The sequence below is a fragment of the Arvicola amphibius genome, chromosome 12, assembly GCF_903992535.2.
Source record: "Arvicola amphibius chromosome 12, mArvAmp1.2, whole genome shotgun sequence".
Lineage (NCBI taxonomy): Eukaryota > Metazoa > Chordata > Mammalia > Rodentia > Cricetidae > Arvicola > Arvicola amphibius.
Window position 1 is genome coordinate 67,973,950 of NC_052058.2, and position 20,401 is coordinate 67,994,350.

The 20,401-nt window shown below is 46.3% G+C and overlaps 1 protein-coding gene across 2 annotated transcripts in view; it reads left to right on the forward strand.

Moving 5' to 3' along the window:
* Positions 1–1,488: 1,488 nt before the first annotated feature.
* Npl (N-acetylneuraminate pyruvate lyase) overlaps positions 1,489–20,401 on the forward strand; it is a 41,750-nt gene continuing 22,837 nt past the window's right edge. The window contains exons 1-5 of one of the 2 annotated variants that reach the window (XM_038349319.1): positions 1,489–1,692; positions 3,001–3,041; positions 5,776–5,859; positions 15,548–15,621; positions 16,494–16,581. In XM_038349319.1, coding sequence (XP_038205247.1) covers positions 5,792–5,859; positions 15,548–15,621; positions 16,494–16,581 — 230 coding nt within the window. In that variant the 5' untranslated portion in view covers positions 1,489–1,692; positions 3,001–3,041; positions 5,776–5,791. The remainder of the gene's footprint in view (positions 1,693–3,000; positions 3,042–5,775; positions 5,860–15,547; positions 15,622–16,493; positions 16,582–20,401) is intronic. The other variant, XM_038349318.1, reaches the window with a different exon arrangement.

Genomic DNA, 20,401 nt, shown 5'->3' on the forward strand with positions numbered 1-20,401 from the left:
CCTGGGTTCAAGTCCCAGCTCTCACCTGGTAGCTAACAACCAACTGTAACTCCAGTTCCAGAACATCTGGTACCCTCTTCTGACTTCCTTGGGTACCAGGCACATGGGTGATATGCACGCAGACAAAACACTCATACAAATAAAATAAATCTTTTTTTAAAAGTGCATACCACACGGGTTTGTTTTATAAATTAAGTGTTAAATAGCCAGAATGGTGCAGGCAAAGAAAGCACTTGACAAAGTGCTTGATTATTGGTTATTTATAATCTCTTGAGCCCCACGCATGCAAAGAACCACAATGGAGTCAAAAGCACTTTGCAAACTTAAAGGATTTTTGAATATATTTTCCCTAGATAAAATAATAAGTATTAGCCATAGCCTTTCATGGAAAACTGAGATCGATTCACATCACCAAAAGAGTTGTGGGCTTGTTTCCAGCTGTGTTCTTGATTTCTGAGTACAGAGCCTGGTACTGGGAAGACTTGAAGAACCAGGCAGGCATGGGTGGGGAAAAGTAGCTCCATCAGTCGGTGTGTGCACCCTAGCCAGCATGAGGCCCTGGATTTGATCCCAGCCACAGTGTCACACACCTGGAACCCCATTATGGGGGGGGGGGGGCTAAGGCAGGGGAGACATGGAGTTTAAAGACATCCTAGACAGAGTTCGAGGACAAATTGGGATTCAGGAGACTCTAAAAAACACTTGATGATCCCGAAACTAAAGATGCAGAGGTGTTTTTATTAAAAACACGTGTTTCCCTTTCAAAGGTCTTTTAATTGTTCTCAAGATCAGGGCAAAAAACCTCCTGTCTGAGTTTATGGCTAGCTCTTTTTTTTTTTTTTTAATTTTATGTTTGTGGATGAGTATATGTAAGAGGCATTGGATCCCCTAGATTGAAGTTAACCGCCAATTGTGAGACACTGTACGGGTGCTGGAGATGAAAACTGGGTTTGCCTGACGGGGATTGAACCCTGGTCCTCTGCAAGAGCAGTAAGCCCTTTTAATCGCGAGCCATCTCTCCAGCCCATAATTCTTTTTCGTTTGTCTTGTTTTGTTTTGCGTTTGTTTGCTTTTGCGAGACAAGGTTTTCAACCAGGGGACTGGTTACCATGTCTGTGTGGTCCTTGCTGTCCTTGAACTTGTAGACATTGGCAGCAGATCCCAGAGATCTCCCAGTGCAGGGATTAAAATCATGCACAACCACCATCGACCTACAATCCACTCTTAAAATCTTCTCACTTCTCCTTTTTACCTCGGAGAGAGTGCCGGGTTGGGGCACCAGCATCAGCTTGGAGAGAGCCAAGTGCCGGCTGAGCAGCTGTGACGCTTTGCATACTCGTGACTCTATGTCTGAAATCTCACATTCAGTGCCACCGAGACCTTTTCTTACAGCTCCTAGACAGGAGGAACTTCAGGACTTCAGGAGTAGCAGGGTGGGTGCTCACGAGGTGCAGGCGCAGGCCACACCCAGGGAGGAGCAACTAGTGCCCTGCCTAGGGATTCAAGCCAGTGGAAGAGCGGCCCCAGGGCCAGACCTAAAACTACAACCCCCAGGCTCCCCTCGCGGCCGCACGTGGTCCTGCAGCCCCTGAAAGAAAAGTGCAACAGCTTGGCTCAGTGGAAACCGCGTCCCCCGTGCACAGGAGCAACAGGGTAGCCAAAGTGAGCGCGGCGCCAACCTGAGGAGCAAAGGTAGGTACGCTGGACGGGAGAGCTCAGGGACTGTGTGGGTGTCCCTACCGCCTGGAGCCAGTGACACTCGGGATTCTTTGCAGACCCGGAGTAGCCCGGCCTCCAGGATCCCTCTTCTGAATCGGTCATTTAGCCTTTGAACAGAAGGGAATTTAACCATTGACTCTAATATACCTATCTCGTTTTAGGAGAGGTTGCTTTTTTGGGCTTCTTGTTTTGTGTTTTTCAGTATCCAAATTTCTAGTTTGCCAAGTATGTCTCAAGTCATTCTCCTTGTTCAGAGGTACAGCAAATCCCCCGGCTCTGGTTTCTCCGCTCTGGTGATGTTACGTGTGGATGCAGCTGTGAGGATTCCAGGGTACTTCCCCGTTTCAACAAGAACTTTTCAAATTCTCTTTAAGTCATGGCTGTGAGAACATTGTGATCGTTTGCTGTTAATTCAAACTGTAAAGAATTTTAGAGAGTAACATTACCAAGCTGTTCTTAAAGTTTTTATGGTTTAAAAATACTGATTATTCATTGTTAAAGCTTGTTTTTGTTTTGTTGGGATGGTGGGGGAGGGCGGCATTTGAAACAGGGTGTCTCTATGTAGCCCTGGTTGTCCTAAAACTTTCTCTGTAGACCAGGCTAGCCTTGAACTCACAGAGATCTGCTTGACTCTGCCTCCTGAGTGCTGAGATTAAATAGCACCTGTAACTAGACCCGCCTGAGGTTTTGTCTCCTTGAGACAGTGTCTTGTGTCTCTAGCTGACCTCAGACTGATCCTCCTGCCTCAGGTGACTTGCAGTCCTGGACAGGAATAAATGTGCATCCGGTTTATACATCTGTAAGGTTGTTTGTTTTGTGTTTTATGAGACAGAGTTTCTCTGTGTAGCCTGGCTGTCCTGCAATTTACTTGGTTGACCAAGCTGGCCTCGAACTCAGAGATTCACCTGCCTCTGTCTCCCAAGTGCTAGGACTAAAGGTGTGCACCACCATGCCCAGCGTCTGTGAGGTTTTTAATGAAAAACAACTCTTCAGGGGAAGTTCTGAAGCTAAATAATTTCCAGTTTGGGTCAAGGTATCTTTTTCTTTTGCTTCACAAGGTCTCTTTGTTGTGTAGCCCTGGCTGACCTGGAACTCACAGATCTTCCTGCCTGTCTCCCAAGTGTTGGGATCATTCACCCTGCCTGGATGAATCCTCTGATTTTTGTTTTGTTTTGATTTTATGCCCTTGAAACTGGGCCTTGCATAACCCAGACTGGTTTCCACTCACTAAGTAGCCACAGATGGATTTGAACTCCTGACCCTCCCATCTCCACCTCCCAGGTGCTGGTCCTTGGATGTACGGCGATTTCCTGACTCTTAAAGTGAGTTTAAAAATAGGGCTGCACTGAAAGGGTCGAGGTGGGAGACAGAGGCTATGAAGCAGTGACAATCCTCAGGGGAAGGCCGGTGGCAGCCACAGGAATGGGTTCCAGCAGTAGGCTGGTCCACTGCAGGCATGAAGAAACCTTCCAGGCAGGCAGGGAAGTTGACGTCTTCTGAATAGGACAGAAACAAGATTAGAAATATCTAATTCTGGAGGTTTCTCAGTGGTTCCCAGCCCTCGTTCTCGTCTCCCGCAGGCCCTACTCAAACCGCATCTAAGTGGTTACTAATTTAATAGCTCTCAAAGACACATAAGGCTGCCAATCCGAACTTAAAGAATGTTGTTATTAAGTGTGAACTAAGTGCAGCGCGAAGCAGAAGAACACGAATGTCTATGTAGCCATTTTATCAAGGATGCTCAATGGTGGCTGGCTCAAGCGCTTGGCTTTCTTATCTTTGTAACATTCTTGCCTCGTGAGGGTCCTCTTGGACCTAGGTCGATGACCACGGATCCAGATAAAAAGTAGCACGGGGTAAGTCGTGAGAAGGACAGGGAGGAAGGAAGCCCCAGGTGAGAAGATAGCAGAGTTTAAAGGACTCAGAACCTCAATAAAGAAAGTGCCGAGTGCTAGGGAGGAGTCACTAGCCCAGATAACTGTTCCCACCGGATAGGGCTTCATGGAGAATCATGAGCCTGTGCTTCTGTGACCATGTGCCTGGCACATCACACGTGTTGTGTCAATTCATTCATTTTACCTTATGAACTACGGTTACTGTCATCCTCATTACAGAAGGATAAAGAGGCAGAGACATAAATGGTAGCGCCAAGCTGCGGGCCCTTGGTGTCTGACTCCAGAGCTACCCTCTCTCTCCTCTCGTGGAAGGAAAGGGAAGAACTTGAGAGACTAGGATTGGCCGACTCACTCTGGGTATCCTGAGTGATAGGCGTGCCAGATGCATTGTGATCTGCCTGGATCCCGGCTCTCTCCCAGGGTACCCATTTCCTCTATTAGGTCTGCATTAATCTAGATAGGTTCGCTCTGCCTGACGGGAAGGCCCGCAGGTTCCAGATGAATGAATGAAACGAGGTTGCTCGCTCCAACAGTGAGACCCTGTTGGAGAGCATCTTCAGGTGCAATGCGAAGAGCTCACTCAGTCTCCCGCATCATCAGGTGGGAATTGAAAACCGGGTGTTAACGAGCATGTGGCTTAATTGGCTAAGTGCCAACCATGCACAAAAACCTGGGTTGCATCCTGAACCACAAAAAAATAAGTGTGTTGGCACATGCCTGTAATGCACAGTTTGCGAGAAGAGACTGGGTATGGTTGTAGGACCCTCACCCCTTATTCTCAAAGGGGCAAGAAGAAATTTCCTAGCAGAATGTTTTCCTGGGAAGATAGTGGCTTTCCCCTCTCCCACCCGTGAGATTCCAAGCACAAGGTCACTTAGCTCAGCCCAGCCAGTCACCTGGTACAGGCTGATAGAGATGGCCTAACTCAGGAACAGTGGCCTTGCTCTAAGAACAAGGAAAAAGCTGACTTAGCAGAATGGGAGGGAGCAAAAGTCCTTGCACCCATGCGAAAGCAGCTTCAAAGATTCTCTTTGTAATTGTGCCTTTAAAAGCTTACCCCACAGAGGAGATACAACTCCTCTCTCTACCTCATTATAATGGGGATGGAGATGAGTTCCAAACATGTTTGTATTATGCTGATTAAACCTTGCTTCGTACAGTCTGGGCCTCTCTGGTGGTCTCTCTCTGGGGGACACAGCATGGTGACACACACCAGTAATCCCAGAGAGACAGGGAGAGCAGGAGTTTAAAGTCACTCTCAGCTGCATAGTGAATTGGAGACCAGTGGGGCTCAAAAAAAAAAAAAGCAAAGGATCCGCAGCTTGGTGCCAAGCCTGACAACCAGAGTTTGATTCCCGAAATCCACATGGGGAAAGGAATGAACGGATTCCCAAAGTTGCCCTCTGACCTCTGCACATGTATTGTGGTATATGTGTGCTCATATACCTAGGCACATCCACAATGAATAACTGTTAAAAAAGAGACCCCCCCAAAAAATCAAATTTAGAATATCAGAGGATACATAGGTTAATTGGATGATAGTTAATATTCTTATTTTTTTTTCAAGTCAAGGTTTCTCTGTATAGCTTTAGAGTCTGGCCTGGCTCTTGCTCTGTAGACCAGGCTGGCCTCAAACTCACAGAGATGTGCCTGCCTCTACCTCTTGAGTGCTGGGATTAAAGGCGCGCGCCACCACCACTACCACCCGGCTAGTTAATGTGATTCACTCAACCCTTAAGTGCTGGGTTTTGTTGGGATTCCCCATAAGATATGGAGAAGGCCTTTTTTCTGACTATCTCCAGTTTAAGTAATAGCAATTTCTCATGCGTTTGAGGCCCCAGAGTGAAGTTGCAGCTCTGGTCCTGGGTCTGCTGGGTTTTACTTTTACTTCTACTCTTGAGATCTGGAGTTTCCCCAACTTTATGTAGCTGAAAGAGAAGGCCTCCCAGAAGGTGTTTTCCTAGGTCCACCCTCTCTCTGCCCTAAAGTCTCCCCACCAATGTAATTCAGCTCTAATTTTTTACATTCTCTTCCACTTGCTCTGGGTGTTTCTATGTTGTAAGCGTATTTGACAATACTAACCTGGGATTGAACTTTGGCCTGGGAGTTTGGTCATTAATTGACATTCCTTGAAGAAAGAGAATGATACTGTGTTTTCCAGCTTTTCCAGAAGCTCGATGGCCTTCCCTAAGAAGAAGCTCCGGGGTCTTGTTGCTGCCACCCTCACTCCAATGACCGAGAATGGGTAACTATCATGGGGGGGCAGGGAAGGGCAGGGACACAGTGGGTCCTGTTCCCATTCACTGAAAGGTCAGAAGCTCCAGGAGTCGCTGCCCCTCTAGGGTGGTCTGCACATGTAAACATGTGCCCATATACATGTATACTCAAAAACACATCCACTCCACATTAGACACATCCATCAGCACACACACACATACACACACGCGCGCGCGCGCGCCACAAAGAAACCAAAGCATGTTCGTACATGTTGTCTTAGTTAGAATATTGCTGTGAGGAAGCCATGACCAGAAGCTGTTGAGGAGGAAAGGGTTCAGTTTGCCTACACTACATATCGCCAGTTGTCATCAAAGGCAGTCAGGCAGGAACTCAGACGGGACAGGAGCTGATGCAGAGGTCATGGAGGGGTAATGTTTACTGACTTAATTCCCCCTGGCCTGCTCAGCCTTTCTTATAGCACCCCAGAACCACCTGCCCAGGGATGTCACCACCCACAGTGGGCTGATCCTCCCCACAGCAATCAGTAATTGTGGTTTTGATTTTTTTTTTTTTTTTTTGGTTAGGTTTTTGAGACAGAGTTTCTTTGGGTAACTTCTGCTGCCTTAGAACTAACTCTGTAGACCAAGCTGGCCTCAAATTCATAGATTCCCTGCTCTGCCTCCCGAGTGCTGGGGTCAAAGGTGCGCACCACCACCCAGCTTGGGTTGGTTGGTTTGTTTGTTTGTTTGTTTGTTTTCTTAAAACAAGAGTCTCTCGACATAGCCCTAGCTGTCCTGGAACTCACGATGTAGACCAGGATGGCCTCTACCTCTGCTTCCCAAGTGCTAGGATTAAAGGCTCAGCTTTGTTCTAGGCAATCTTGTGGAGACTTTTTTTTAAGTCCTTATTCCCAAATGGTTCTAGCTTGTGTCAAGTTGGCATACATCTAGAACCAATGTTTTGGAAGGACAGAAAGGTGGGGAGGCCTTAGCAAGGTGGACTCATTGGGCTTCTTTCCAGTCTCATTTAAAAACTGATTAAATGTTGGAAGATGGGGGCAGAGGTAGGAGAGAAGACAGCAGAGGTTAGAGCTGATGATTGCTGACTTTTCTCAACAATCTCTCAGGCAGGTGCCTTGACTTCCAGATGAAGACTGGGGCAACCTCTTGGCCTGCACGGTCAGATAATGGCCCTACCCCATACATAACCATGCACCACCATACATGACCATGCACCATACATGACCATGCACCATACATAACCATGCACCATCATACATGACTATGCACCATACATGACCATGCACCATCATGCATGACTATGCACCATACATGACCATGCGCTTATATATGACAATGCATCATACATGACCATGCACCATACATGACTATGTATGCTCCTCCTTGGACACTTGACACAAGGGGAGCAGCCACTTCCTCGTGCTGAATGTTATTGGCCCATCAGAGGTGAATTCTGCCACCTTTAAGCTTCCTCCTCCTGTAAGAAAAGAAACTTTCCCCATACCTACAGTGCAGGCAGATGACAAGCAATATCAACAGTGCTTGGTCTCTGTACTTAGGGCAACAGCTTGAGCTGTTACTGTGGCAAGAGACAAGGATAAGAGGAAGATGGGCCAACTAGTACTCCTCTTAAAAGTCCGTTTGGGGGGAGTTCTGTTCCTGAATTTGTAACCTTTTTAGAACTTTGAATTCTCATTCAAAGGTGGCCACGTCACATATTCCTTAGCTATTTTGAGCCCAAGACTCTATGAAAAACTCCCATCCTTCCTGGAACTTAACTTGCTGACATATTACTTAGATCACTCTGTTGGCTAATAATCTTTTTTTTCCCCCTGTTACTTCTCCTTTTCCACAACTTCTGGGAAAGATTGAAGTCAGCTGTTTTTCAGTTTCAGCTACTGGTTGGGTAGATAAGCAGGAACCGTGTGACTACAAGAGCAGGCTGGATTTGCTTCCGGCTACAGAGTCAGATCCTGTCTGAAACATAGCTCAGCACATTCCCTCTTGTCCTTGCTGTGTTAACCTCTGAGATGGCTTCACCAAGCAGCCTTTTCATCTGGGACACATTGAGAGCAGCTGTGTGTCCTTCCCTGCTCTGCTGTTACCTGGAATCACAGACCCAAAGTATTAGAGGTGACTAACAGGTCTCTGAAATCTGGGCATGGTTGTACACACCTGCAAATTCACTACTTGGGAGGGAGAGGCAAGAGAATTTGTTGAAGGCAACTAAATTAACTACTCAGTGAGTACAGGGGCAGCTTGGGCTATGTTAACTCTGTTTTCTCTCATCACTTGTCCCATCAAAATACTCTTAGGCTGAAGAGATGGCTCAGTGGTTCAGACACTGCCTGCTCTTCCAAAGGCTGTGGGTTCAAGTCCCAGCACACACATAGTAGCTTACAGTCATCTATCCAGGCATCTGATGCCCTCTCTGACCTTCGAGGGCACCGGGCATGCACATGGTGCACTGACTTACATTCAGACAAAACACCCATACACATTAAATAAACCTAAAAGAAAATTAAAACAAAGCCACTCCTGTATACACAAAGTGCTTTAGAACACCCAAGAACAAGTGGACATTAGCCTGTTTAGCCACAGTAAAAGCTGGCTTTCTGACATTGTTTCCAAAACACTGGATGGCCGGGCGGTGGTGGCGCACGCCTTTAATCCCAGCACTCGGGAGGCAGAGGCAGGCGGATCTCTGAGTTCGAGGCCAGCCTGGTCTACAAGAGCTAGTTCCAGGACAGGCTCTAGTAACTACAGGGAAACCCTGTCTCGAAAAACCAAAAAAAAAAAAAAAAAAAAGACCAAAACACTGGATGGCAAGAAAAGGCACATGGAATGTAGTACATTCGCCCAGGTCATGTGGTATTGTGGCAGTGTTTCTAACCTGGCTTGCAACAGAAAACCACAGCTCCATAATGCCAAGTAACTGAACACAAATTATTGCACGCACACGCGCACACACACATACACATATGAATAACCTTGGCTGTCCTGGAACTTGATTTTTGGATCGGGCTATCCTTGAACTCACAGAGATCCACCTGCTTCTGCCTCCCAAGTGCTGGGATTATAGGTGTGCAAAACCATGCCCAGCCTTTTTTCCTCCTTAATCTCATAAATACTAAAATGTTGGCTCTTATATAAAATGATATCCTGAATAGGGAAATTGGAAGGGGGAAATAAACTACGTAAACGAGTTTTCTTTAAAGTATCTGCCAGCGCCAGTAGTAGCTCATGCCTTTAATCCCAGCACTCAGGAGGCAGAGGCAGGCAGCTCCCTGAGTTCCAGGACAGCCTGGGCTACAATACAAGTTCCAGAATAGCCAGGGCTACACAAGGAAACCCTGCCCCCCCCCCCCCGCAAAGTATCTTCCAGCTTTACATCAAGGAGCTACCTTGCCTTTAAGAGTTGTCACTCAGAGAGCCGGGCGATGGTGGCGCACGCCTTTAATCCCAGCACTCGGGAGGCAGAGTCAGGCGGATCTCTGTGAGTTCGAGGCCATCCTGGTCTACAAGAGCTAGTTCCAGGACAGGCTCTAAAAAAGCTGCAGAGAAACCCTGTCTCGAAAAACCAAAAAAAAAAAAAAAAAAAAAAAGAGTTGTCACTCGGTCCTCGAGAGACAGCTGAGTGATTCAGAGAACTTGCAGCCCTTGTAAAGGACCCAGCACCACATGTTGACATTCAAGGGTCCTTACCTCCCAACTCCAGTTCCATTGTGCTCTCTTCTGGACTTCTCAGCTACTAGGTACTCACATAGTATACAAACATACATCCAACTAAAACATTCATGCACTAAAAAAAATAATAAATAAGCCTTAAAAAAACTGTCCTTGGGCCAGCAAAATGGCCCAGTGGGTCAAGAGCTTAATTCCCCAGGACCCACATAAAAAACAGACATGGTAGCCCTTGTCTGTAATCCCCAAACAGTAGATAAAGCCAGGGGGATCCTGGGAAGTTCTGGTGCTATCTAGCCTGGATTACACACCAGCAAACAAAAGACCCTGTCTGAACCAAAATATAAAGTGAGGACTGCTAGCTGAGGCTATCCTCTGACCTGCACACGCTCTCTCACACGCGAACATACCCGAGCACAAGGACACACACAAAGATAAAGACAAGCTGTCCTTCATGTCCTGCAAAGGAAGACCTCAGCCCTAAAGCACCCTGGTGCTTGAGTGTCTACAGTCCTGTGCCCTGACGCCATTAGCAACTCTGTGGGCTTCACAATTCAGTAAGACTTCAAAGTTCTAGCCACGCCAGACCATCTCCACCTGGCAGCCTAGTGAACATCCTTGTAAGTAAATCTGACAGATCATTCTCCTCTCCTGGAGCCGGTTGTCTCTCCTCTTCCAAAGCCTTACTTCTCACTGTACGGTCCGTGGACCAGTTATTCCAGTACCACACAGGAACCTGATAGGATCGCAGGCCTCGGGCCCTGCCACATCCCGCTAGTCAGAACCTGCCTTTGAACAGTGGTTTGTTAGAGCCTGAGATGAACTAGCCTGAAGATGAAAACCAGACTCCCAGAGACACCGGAGTCCTGTACAATCTGCCTTTCGTTTCTGGCACTTTCATCTGTTTCCCCAAACAGCATCACATCTTCTCTGTCTTCCCAGACTCCACACCTTGTCTCATTCTGTTTTCCACTGCCACCTTCTCCTTAACATGCCAGCTTACCCGTCCAAACTTTTGCAGAAGTGAAAGGGAATTTCTTTTCCTCCTCCCCCTCTGAAGAATTCATCTTTCCCTTTACTGAAACACACTGACAATAGATGGGTAAAGATACAACACTCATTCACCAGGCCTGGGAATGGCAACCATACCAAACACAACACTAAAAGAAACAACATCGGTTAGGTTTAAGCATCCTCTTTAGTGGAGGGTGGGGGTGGGAGGACTGCAGGCGCTTTTAGAGAAAAACACCCAAGCTCAGAATAAACAGTAGTTTGTAAATGGTTCTCTAGAAAGATTGTCTTGGCATGGTGACATTCCTAGTCACTCAGGTGATTACCATCTAGGTAAGGTTTCAGGAGGACATAGGGCAGCAGTTGTCCTTCTGGGGGGATGTCCAGTAAGAGAACTTCCAAGAGTGATCTACCCTGCACCCAGGAGAAGCAACAACAGGTCAGAAAGTCCCTGATTCTGAGGGGGTTTGTTTTGCTTTGTTTATCAAGACAGGGTTTCTCTGTAGCATTGGAGCCTGTTCTGAAACTCACTCTGTAGACCAGGCTGGCCTTGAACTCTGCCTCCTGAGTGCTAGGATTAAAAGCATGTACCACCACCGCCCAGCTGATTCTGAGGACTTTTAACTATTTAGTTCAAAGCTCTTGGTGTACTAAGCATCATAAGCTGGGATATCATTTCTCAAGCCCCAACCGATCCTTGGCAGTTTTTCCCATTTCTTCTTTTTAAAAAGAGAAAAAAAAGGGCAGAGGCTCCCTCCTGTGTGACCCCCACAGTACTCTGTGTATACCTTTTTATATGCCATCAAATGTATCTGTTTTATGATGACTTTTATCATAACTTCTTTATTTTATATCTATGGGGACACACATGCCACGGTACACACATGAAGGTCAGAAGACAACTTGTGGCCGCCAGTTCTTCCCTCCCACCATGGAGATCCCAGGGATTGAACTTGAGTTGTCAGGCTTGGCCTCAAGTGCCGTTACCCACTGAGCCATCTTGCAGCCCATGATAACATTTCGGTTATTTTGTGCCTGCATTTTCCAGCAGATTTTGAGCTGCTTTAACTTAGGGTAGGCATTATGCAAGGACCAAACATGTGTCTTATTTATCATTATACGTTCAGCATCTAACAGAGTCGACTTGCCATTTTATCAGGGAACATACCACAGGGATGACTAATGTGACTGTCAGAGAAAGGAAGTTAGTGTTTGACTGAACGAACATTGCGCATCAGTCATCATGATGGGCATTTTATCCGTGCAGTCCAGTTTCATCTGACACCTCCACCGGGGACCGGGGACCTGCAGCTCTATTTCATAGCTGAAGAAATTTTATTTGGGTACACTAACACATACCTGTGGTCCTAGCTTCTTAGGAGACTCAAACAAGATCATTTCAAACTGAACAATACAGTAAACTGGAGAGAAGGAGGGAGAGAGGAGGCCAAAATGTCAAGAAAGAGTTGCATTTTCTCTGTCAGATGCCAGAGCTTCACTGTGGCAAGTGCCTTTTCCTGCTGCTCCACCTTACAGGCCCTAGGTCCATTGGTGAGTGAGCTACTGAATGTCTCGGTCAAGAGTCGCAAACTTAACCACCTACAGCAAGTGTCAGGCAGGGATCAGAAGCTCTGAGGTAGCTGGCAGGACATGGGGCCTTTAACAGTGCAGGGCTGGCCTTCCTGTTTTGAGAAGTTAGCCTTAGCCAGATGTGGCACCCCACGCCTTTAATCTCAACACACAAGGGGAAGAGTCCATAGTGAATTCTAGGACAGCCAGGGCTATATAGAGAGACTTTGTCTAGGATAGTCAGGGCTACATAGTGAGACCCTGTCTCCAAAAACAAAACAAAAAAAGGGCAAATGTGTCACCAAAGTCCCCAGCCCAAAAGTCTTTTCCTACATAAAAGAAATTTTTTTTTTTTTTTTGGTTTTTCGAGACAGGGTTTCCCTGTAGTTTCTAGAGCCTGTCCTGGAGCTAGCTCTTGTAGACCAGGCTGGCCTCGAACTCAGAGATCCGCCTGCCTCTGCCTCCTGAGTGCTGGGATTAAAGGCGTGCGCCACCACCGCCCGGCCCATAAAAGAAATTTTAACATTGTGACAGTCAAACAGAAGTTGTTGTAAAGTCTGCCCCTTTTCAGCCTGTGCTGTAGTTCCAAAGGGGCACAGGCGGAGAACCTTTTCTAGATGATTCTTCCATTGCCCTAGAAATTCGAGCATTAGCGCCATTCCTAAAGGCATTTCTTTAAGAATAGATAATACAGCTCCTATGAGCCTGAGTAGAATTGACACCCAGCACAGACTGGGAGAGTATGGGTGGAAACCCTTTCCCCTGAGGCCAAACATAATAAAATAGAATAAATAAAAAAATAAAAAAAAACACAAATGAAGTTCACTGAGGAAGGAGAAGAAGCATGAGTTTCACCTTCCTACCTCTGACTGAGGGTACTGCCAGCTCCCTAGAAAGAGGTGCGTGCCCAGACAGACCCAGACATGTGGCAGCTCTCAGAAGAATGGGAGGAACTGAGGAGGCAGGTTCTCCCCGAGACATCCCGCCCCATGACTTCTTCCCAACCTCCCTTAATTCTTAACTTAGTCATAGCTTTCGGGTTTTAGTTAATTATATACACAGCCTCCTAATGTAATGGCAAAGTTACAGAATATCGCAGGCCTGAAAGCAAAGTAGACGTGAGTACCCACCCACATCAGCATGTGTTTGTGTGCACGGAGCACTGGGGCAGAGAGCGGGCAGCGCTATGATGTTGGGGCCCGAACCACAGTAGAAAGAGCCTTCCCCTCGTGGCCTTAAAACGCCCTCTAAACACCCCTTTTCCCAGCTGTGGGCCCATCTCTTCTCTCACCCCCATAGGCAGTCGCTGTGTCTGCAGTCTTTGCTTTCAGTATCTTTTCCTTTCAAACTCAAAATCTGCTGAATTTTCTTTTCTCTTTGTTTCTAGTCCCTTGGCTGAAATACCCTTTGATGTCTGTTATCTAGGTGCACCAGATTTTTTTTTTATTGTTGTTTAAGGAATGGAATAAGATGAAAAGAATGGTAATAAGGCTAAACGCAAACTAGGCGGCTTCAGTCCTTCTGCACAAAAGCGCAAACGACAGCCTGCTAGTTCTCTGTGTTCTTGGCAGTGTATCCATGGTTCTGCATCAGTGAACCCAGACTCGCCACGCTGTTTTCCTTTGAATTTTTACTCGGTCATCCATCCTCCCCACATTAATTTTTCTTTTTTTTTTCTTTTTTGGTTTGGTTTGCTTTGGTTTTGGTTTTAATGAGTTATCTTTTATAATTTATTATTATTTTATGTGCATTGATGTTTTGCCTTCAGGTATGTCCATGCAAGGGAGCCAGATCCCCTAAAGTTCCAGACAGTTGCAAGCTACCATGTGGGTGCTGGGAATTGAACCCAAGTCCTCTGGAAGAGCAGCCTTAACCTCTAAGCCATCTCTCCAGCGCCTTGTTTTTGTTGTTGTTGTTGTTTTGGGTTTTGTTTTTGTTTGTTTGTGTTTTGTGTTTTTTGTTTTGTTTTGTTTTTTGAGACAGTGTCTCTCTGTGTAGCTTTGGCTGTCCTAGAACTCACTCTGTAGACCAGGCTTTCCTCAAACTCAAAGATTCGCCTGCCTCTACTTCCCAAGTACTGGGATTAAAGCTATCCACCACCATTGCCTCATGCCATCCTAATTTTTCATAGTGGTAGGCCATTTTAATGCAGTTTTGGAGCTTATTTATCAATTTTTGAATTGATATGACTTTAAAGGGAAGCACCTTATCACCTTCAGCGTCAGATCTTCACGAGGTTATTTTGCTTCAGGCTGAACAGTGCAGGCAGAGCACATGGGAGTTCACTAAAGTGCCAGCCAGTTGTTGGAGACCAGGCCTGCAATGTCAGGACTTTAAAAGCTGAGACAGGAATATCAGGAGTTCAAGGCCTGCTGCAGCTACACAAGGAGAGGCCAGCCTGAGCTATATGAGATTGTCCATCTGGATATAGTGGATTCACATCTTATTGAGAGAGCTCAACTATTACATGAAAAAGTGAAGACAAAGAGAATATGGGCGTTATTTCCAAAACCAAGCTCTCCCCAACAAAGGAAGCATGGGTGTTTGGTTTAGGGAGTCTAGACAGATTCAGCCCTGGGATCAAGTTAAGAGGTCACTCCTGAGCATTCTCAGCTGAAGGTCATACTTTTTTAAAAAAAAAGATTTGTTTATTTCTAGTTTATCTGTTCAGGTGTTTTGCCTGTATGTATGTATGTGCATCACATGCATGGCTGTTGCCCTAGGAGCAGGGTATCGGGTCCTCTGAAACTAGAGTTTCAGATCATTGTAAGCCACCATGTGGGTGCTGGAATCAAACCTGGGACTTCTGCGAAAGCAGCAAGTGTTATTACTCACTGAACCATCTCTCTAGTCCCAGGTCATAATTTTAAAAGAAAAGATGGGAGAACCATTTGGAAGCACGCTTAGCTCAGTCATGGAGCACTTATGAAAGGGTCTTGCACCAGAAGGTTTCTCCTGAAAATAAAGGAAAGGGTACCAAGCTGCTGAGATGGCTCGGTGGGTAAAGGTGTTTGCAACATCCCCAAACCTGATGGTTTGGTTCAATTCCTGGGACCCACATGATGGACAGAAAGAATAGACTCCCCAAAAGTTGTCCTGTGACCTCTATACACATGTCTGTCTGTCTGTCTGTCTGTCTATCTCTCTCTCTCTCTCTCTCTCTCTCTCTCTCTCTCTCTCTCTCTCTCACACACACACACACACACACACACACACACACACACACACACACCACACATTTGTATGCATACATCATGCATCACTACCACCAATTGATGTCTTGAACACGCTAGACAAGCTATCTACTGAACACAACCCCGGAGTAGATTTTTAATAATTATTAATATGAGCAGTTCTTGAGCTGAGAATTGGTTGAATAATCACCTGAAAAAGACTAACTACGGGTTCTTACTTATTTTCCCTGTCTTTCAGAGAAATCAACTTTCCTGTAATTGGTCAGTATGTGGATTATCTGGTTAAAGAACAGGGCGTGAAGAACATTTTTGGTAAGTCACCTCGTGAATTCTTTGTATGTATTTAGCTCAAGCCTTAGCTAATAGTAGACCTCACCTCTGGGCATGTGTCAGAGGTTATAATGGAACCTGCTGGGATAACTAAACGTTCTGAGTGTATAGACTCAATAATACTGGGTCTGCAGATTCCTTGGGAGTATCTCATTTGGCAGTGTGCAATAAACATATTGTTTTTAATCCCCATTTAGAGATAAAACTCTCTAGCATAAAGATTCTTGAGATCATGAAACCAAAAGGCAGTAGAATAACAGCAAAGCCTGCTTAAGTGATATTGTAGCCCGGCATGCCGTTAGTACCAACACTTGGGAGGTAGAGGTGTGGATCTCTTATTTCAGGGCCAGCCTGGTCTACAAAGCAAGTTCCAGGACAGCCAGGGCTACACAGAGAGACCCTGTCTGAAGACCTGGAGAGGTGATTCAGTGGTTAAGACTCTTGCCCTCCTTGTAAAGGACCTGGTTTGATTCCCAGCGCCTGCATCAGTACAAGTCACAGTTGGTCTCCCCGTTATCTTTGATAAGATAAAGGTAGAAAGCATGCCCAAGAGGCTGGAGAGCACTGGCTGCTCTTCCAGAGGTCCTGAGTTTAGTCCCTGGTAACCACATGGTGGCTCACACCCATCTATAATGAGATCCGGTGCCCTCTTCTGGCCTGCAGGCATACATGCAAGACCAAGTCTGAAGTAAAAATGGCCAAGTGGCACTTCCCGCTCCAGGCACCATCCTCTGTTTATTCAGTGTGCCATTTCCTCTCAAGCAGGGGTTTTATACCCTCCACCTCCAGACTTAGGGTTGGAGGAACAAAAGGCACTGACTGGTCCCACTGACTGACCTCTTTGTTTGGAACAGTGAATGGTACCACAGGAGAAGGCCTGTCCCTGAGTGTCTCTGAGCGTCGCCAGGTGGCAGCAGAATGGGTGACACAGGGGAGGAACAAGTGAGTAACTGTGCTGGGATGAGATGTAGTTCATGGCCAAGGTCTAACTAAGGTCTAGACGGAGCAAGGCTTTTTCCTCTGTCCACCCTGCCACCTCCCCATCAGCTGCGGGGCAAGGTCGGGGGCTCTGAGCCTCCCACACGTGTCAAGGAGCCACCTTCCCTTCTCCGTGGAAGGGTAGCCAGACCGCAGAGCACACCTGCCCCCTTTCAGGAACTGTCTCTCATCCACCTAGAAGGCAAGTCTTCTCAGGGTTCCTGTCCTTGGACTGGGAGAGAGAAAACGAAGGTAACTTGCTCCCGTGTCTATCATCCCTCTGTCATAGTCAAGGTTTCTATGGCTGTGATGAAACCCATGACCACAAGCAGCTTGGAGGGAAAGGGTTTATTTCGTTTATGCTTCCACATCATAGTTCATCCCTGAGGGAAGGCAGAGCGGTTGCTCATACAAAGCAGGATCCTGGAGGCAGGGGCTGATGCAGGGACCGTGGAGGGGTGCTGCTTACGGGCTTGCTCCTCCTGGCTTCCTCGCTGGGTTTGTCTATGCACCATCTCTTTAAGAGCTGAGCCCTCCCACCTCTTCCATAAAGACTTGCCTCCAGGGCACTCTATGGAGGGATTTTTCTCACTAAGATTCTTTTTCCTTGATGACCCTACCTTGTCAAATTGACATGAAACCAGCCAGGGCACCTGCTGCTTCATACCAGGGACCTGGAGCAAAGTCTTTGCCCTCAATCTGCTTTCCATCCAGTGGGGAGTCAGGTTGTGAAACCCAATACTCCCCCCCCCCTGTTCTGATTAAGTGTAAACTGAGATTGGTAGTGTTTAGGTGGAGGCAAAATATTGGAGGTTAGCAGAAACAGCTGAGCAAAGACCCTCCTCCATGTAGCTAAGTGGGGTAGAGAGCAGGAAGATGGCCTCTACCCAGGAACCTTCTTCGTCTCTGTGTTGAAATGCTAGCACATCCCAGCAGAGTGATTTGCTGGGTGGACTTTTTCTTATTACTATTTTCACTTATTTTTTGTTTATTTGTCTATTTTGGGTGGTTTGTTTGTTTTTTTACATAGGTGAATTTACAGGCGAATCACCTGCCCAGTTCCTTTATTTTAATTATTATTATTATTGTGTGTGTGAAATGTGTGGGGGCATCACACATTTCATGATGTGATGATCAGAGGACAGCTTGGGGGAGTGCATGTTCTCCTCCCACCATGTGGGTCCTGGGGATAGAACTCTGACCCTTTTGCTTGACTGCAAGCACCCTTACCCATGAGTCCTCTCTCTCTCTCTCTCTCTCACACACACACACACACACACACACACACACACACACACACACACACTCTCTCTCTCTCTCTCTCTCTCTCACACACACACACAAAACACACCTTATTATATAACTAAAGATGGCCTTGAACTTTTGATCCCCCTGGGTACACAGTGCACCAGGAAATGGGAGTGTTCTACTATTTTATTTTTACTTTTTGAGACGGGGTCTCTCTACATTGCCCTGTCTGTCCTGGGACTCACTCTGTAGACCAGGCTGGCCTTGAACTCACAGAGAAGCCCCCTGCCCCTGCCTCCCAAGTTCTGAGATTAAAAGTGGGCCACAAAGCTTGGTTTCTAAGGAGTGCTCTAGTCTTAAGACATTCATAGCCATAGTCAAAGACATTCCTCTTCCTCCCACAGTTCTGCTGCTCTTATGTCTTCTTGGTTCATCGTTACCCATCTTTATGAGAGGGTGTTTCTGTGACAGGTAGCTGAGGTTCTTTTGTTTGATAGACGAGAGGAAGTCCCTCCCTGCTGTCTCAGCTTCAGGAAGCTGAAGTCAGCCTTCGCTCTTCCCACAGAAGATTGTTATTTTCTCTGTAGTTTGCCTTTTTCTCCCCTTCACTTCTTTTTAAAAATGTTTTTATTATAGAGTCATTCATTCTGTGTTATGAGTGTTTGGCCTGCATCTATGTACCACATAGATGTGTACCACATGTGTGATTGGTGCCCACAGAGGTCAGAGGAGGCATTGGATCACTTGGTACCGAAGTTACAGATGGTTTCAACTGCTGGGAATCAAACTTTTTTTTTAACCTCTTTTCAGTTAAAACAATTTTCCTCTGTTGATTTGAGACAAGTTCTCATACAATTCCGAATGTCCTCCCTTTGTGGCTAATGCTGACCTTGAACTCCTGATCCTCCTGCCTCCACCTCCCAAATGCCAGAATTCAAAGCAGGAGCCATAAACTTGGCCTTCAGTTCTCTTTTTCTCCAATACCCACTCCCCATTTGTTTTTTCAGACAAAGGCTTACTGTGCACCCCAGCTGACTTTGGCTCAGCCTCCTGAGTGCTGAGATTGCAGCCATGAGCCACCACATTGGTGTCACACACACATGCACACAACACACACACAGACACACATGCATGCACACTCATACATGCATACTTTTTTTAAAGATGTCTCTTTTTAGCTTGGTGTGCGTGCGTGCATGCGTGCGTGCGTGTGTGTGTGTGTGTGTGTGTGTGTGTGTGTGTTCATACAGGTTTCCATGGAGACCAGGAGATCACCTAAAGTTGGTGTTACAGGTGGTTATGAGCCACTCAATGTTGGTGCTGGGAACTGAACTTGGGTCCTCTGGAAGAGAGCAAGCATTCTTAACCACTGAGCCATCTCTCCAGCCCCCTGATACAGCCTTTGTACCCACAATTCTGCTGTATATCTTGTACTTGATATGAAGAAGCTCTTGAGTAGAAGAGTACCCCAGATGTTCTGAAGAAAGCCTATATAAATTAGGATCCTGATAGAACTGCCTTGCTGTGGTCCTCCTCAAAAAGTTCCTTTCTCCATACCCTTGAGTATATGGCTTCTATATAGAAAGTATGTAAGGCCTGTGGCCTTACAGTCTCCAAGTGCTTCTGATCAGGTAGTCAATACCAGTAGCAAATGAGAGTTTGTAAATTGGGGGGAAGGGGCAATTTAAAATAATTTTGGAGGGCTGGGTATGGTGGCACATCCCTTTAATCCCAGCTTTCGGGGACAGAGGCAGGTGAATCTCTGTGAGTTTGAGGTCAGCCTGGTCTACATAATGAGTTCCAGAGCTGCATAATAGAGAGAACCTATCCCCAAAATGGATGGATGGATGGATGGATGGATGGATGGATGGATAGACAGACAGACAGACAGACAGACAGACAACTTACGGGTAGAGGAAATGGTTAGCAGGTAAAGGCACTTGCATTCAAGCTTAACAACTGGGGTTCAGCACCACTCTCCGTACTCACACAGGATTATTGAATGTCCCTGACCACCATGTGTGCACTGAGAATCAAGCCTGGCTCCTCTGAAAGAGCTGCCAAGTGCTTTTAAATGCTGACCCGTCTCTCCAGCCCTAAAATAACTTCCTCTTGGGGCTGGTTTATTTGCTAAATGAGCACAGAGAAATGTCTTCATGCTCTTTTTAAACTGCACTGCCAGGGATCGAATCCAGAGCTGCTTCCTGCACGTTAGGCCAGCGCCATGCCCCTGAGCTCTAGTTCAGGTATCTCTGGCCCTTTTGCATTTTTCATTTTGAGACAGGGTCTCCATAACTTCCCAAGGTTTACTTGAACTTGTGATCCTCCTGTGGTTGTTGGGAATTAATTATAGACCTGGTGCCACTAGAGCCTATTTTTATTTATTCTTGCCTACGGTTTAGTTTTTAAATAATATTTTTTAAAATTCCTTGAGAATATTACATAATGTATTTTTAATTTTGTTACGTTTTGAAGACAAGGTTTTAGTAAGTTCCCCAGGTTGGCCTTGAATTTGAGGTCCTCCTGCCTCAGCTTT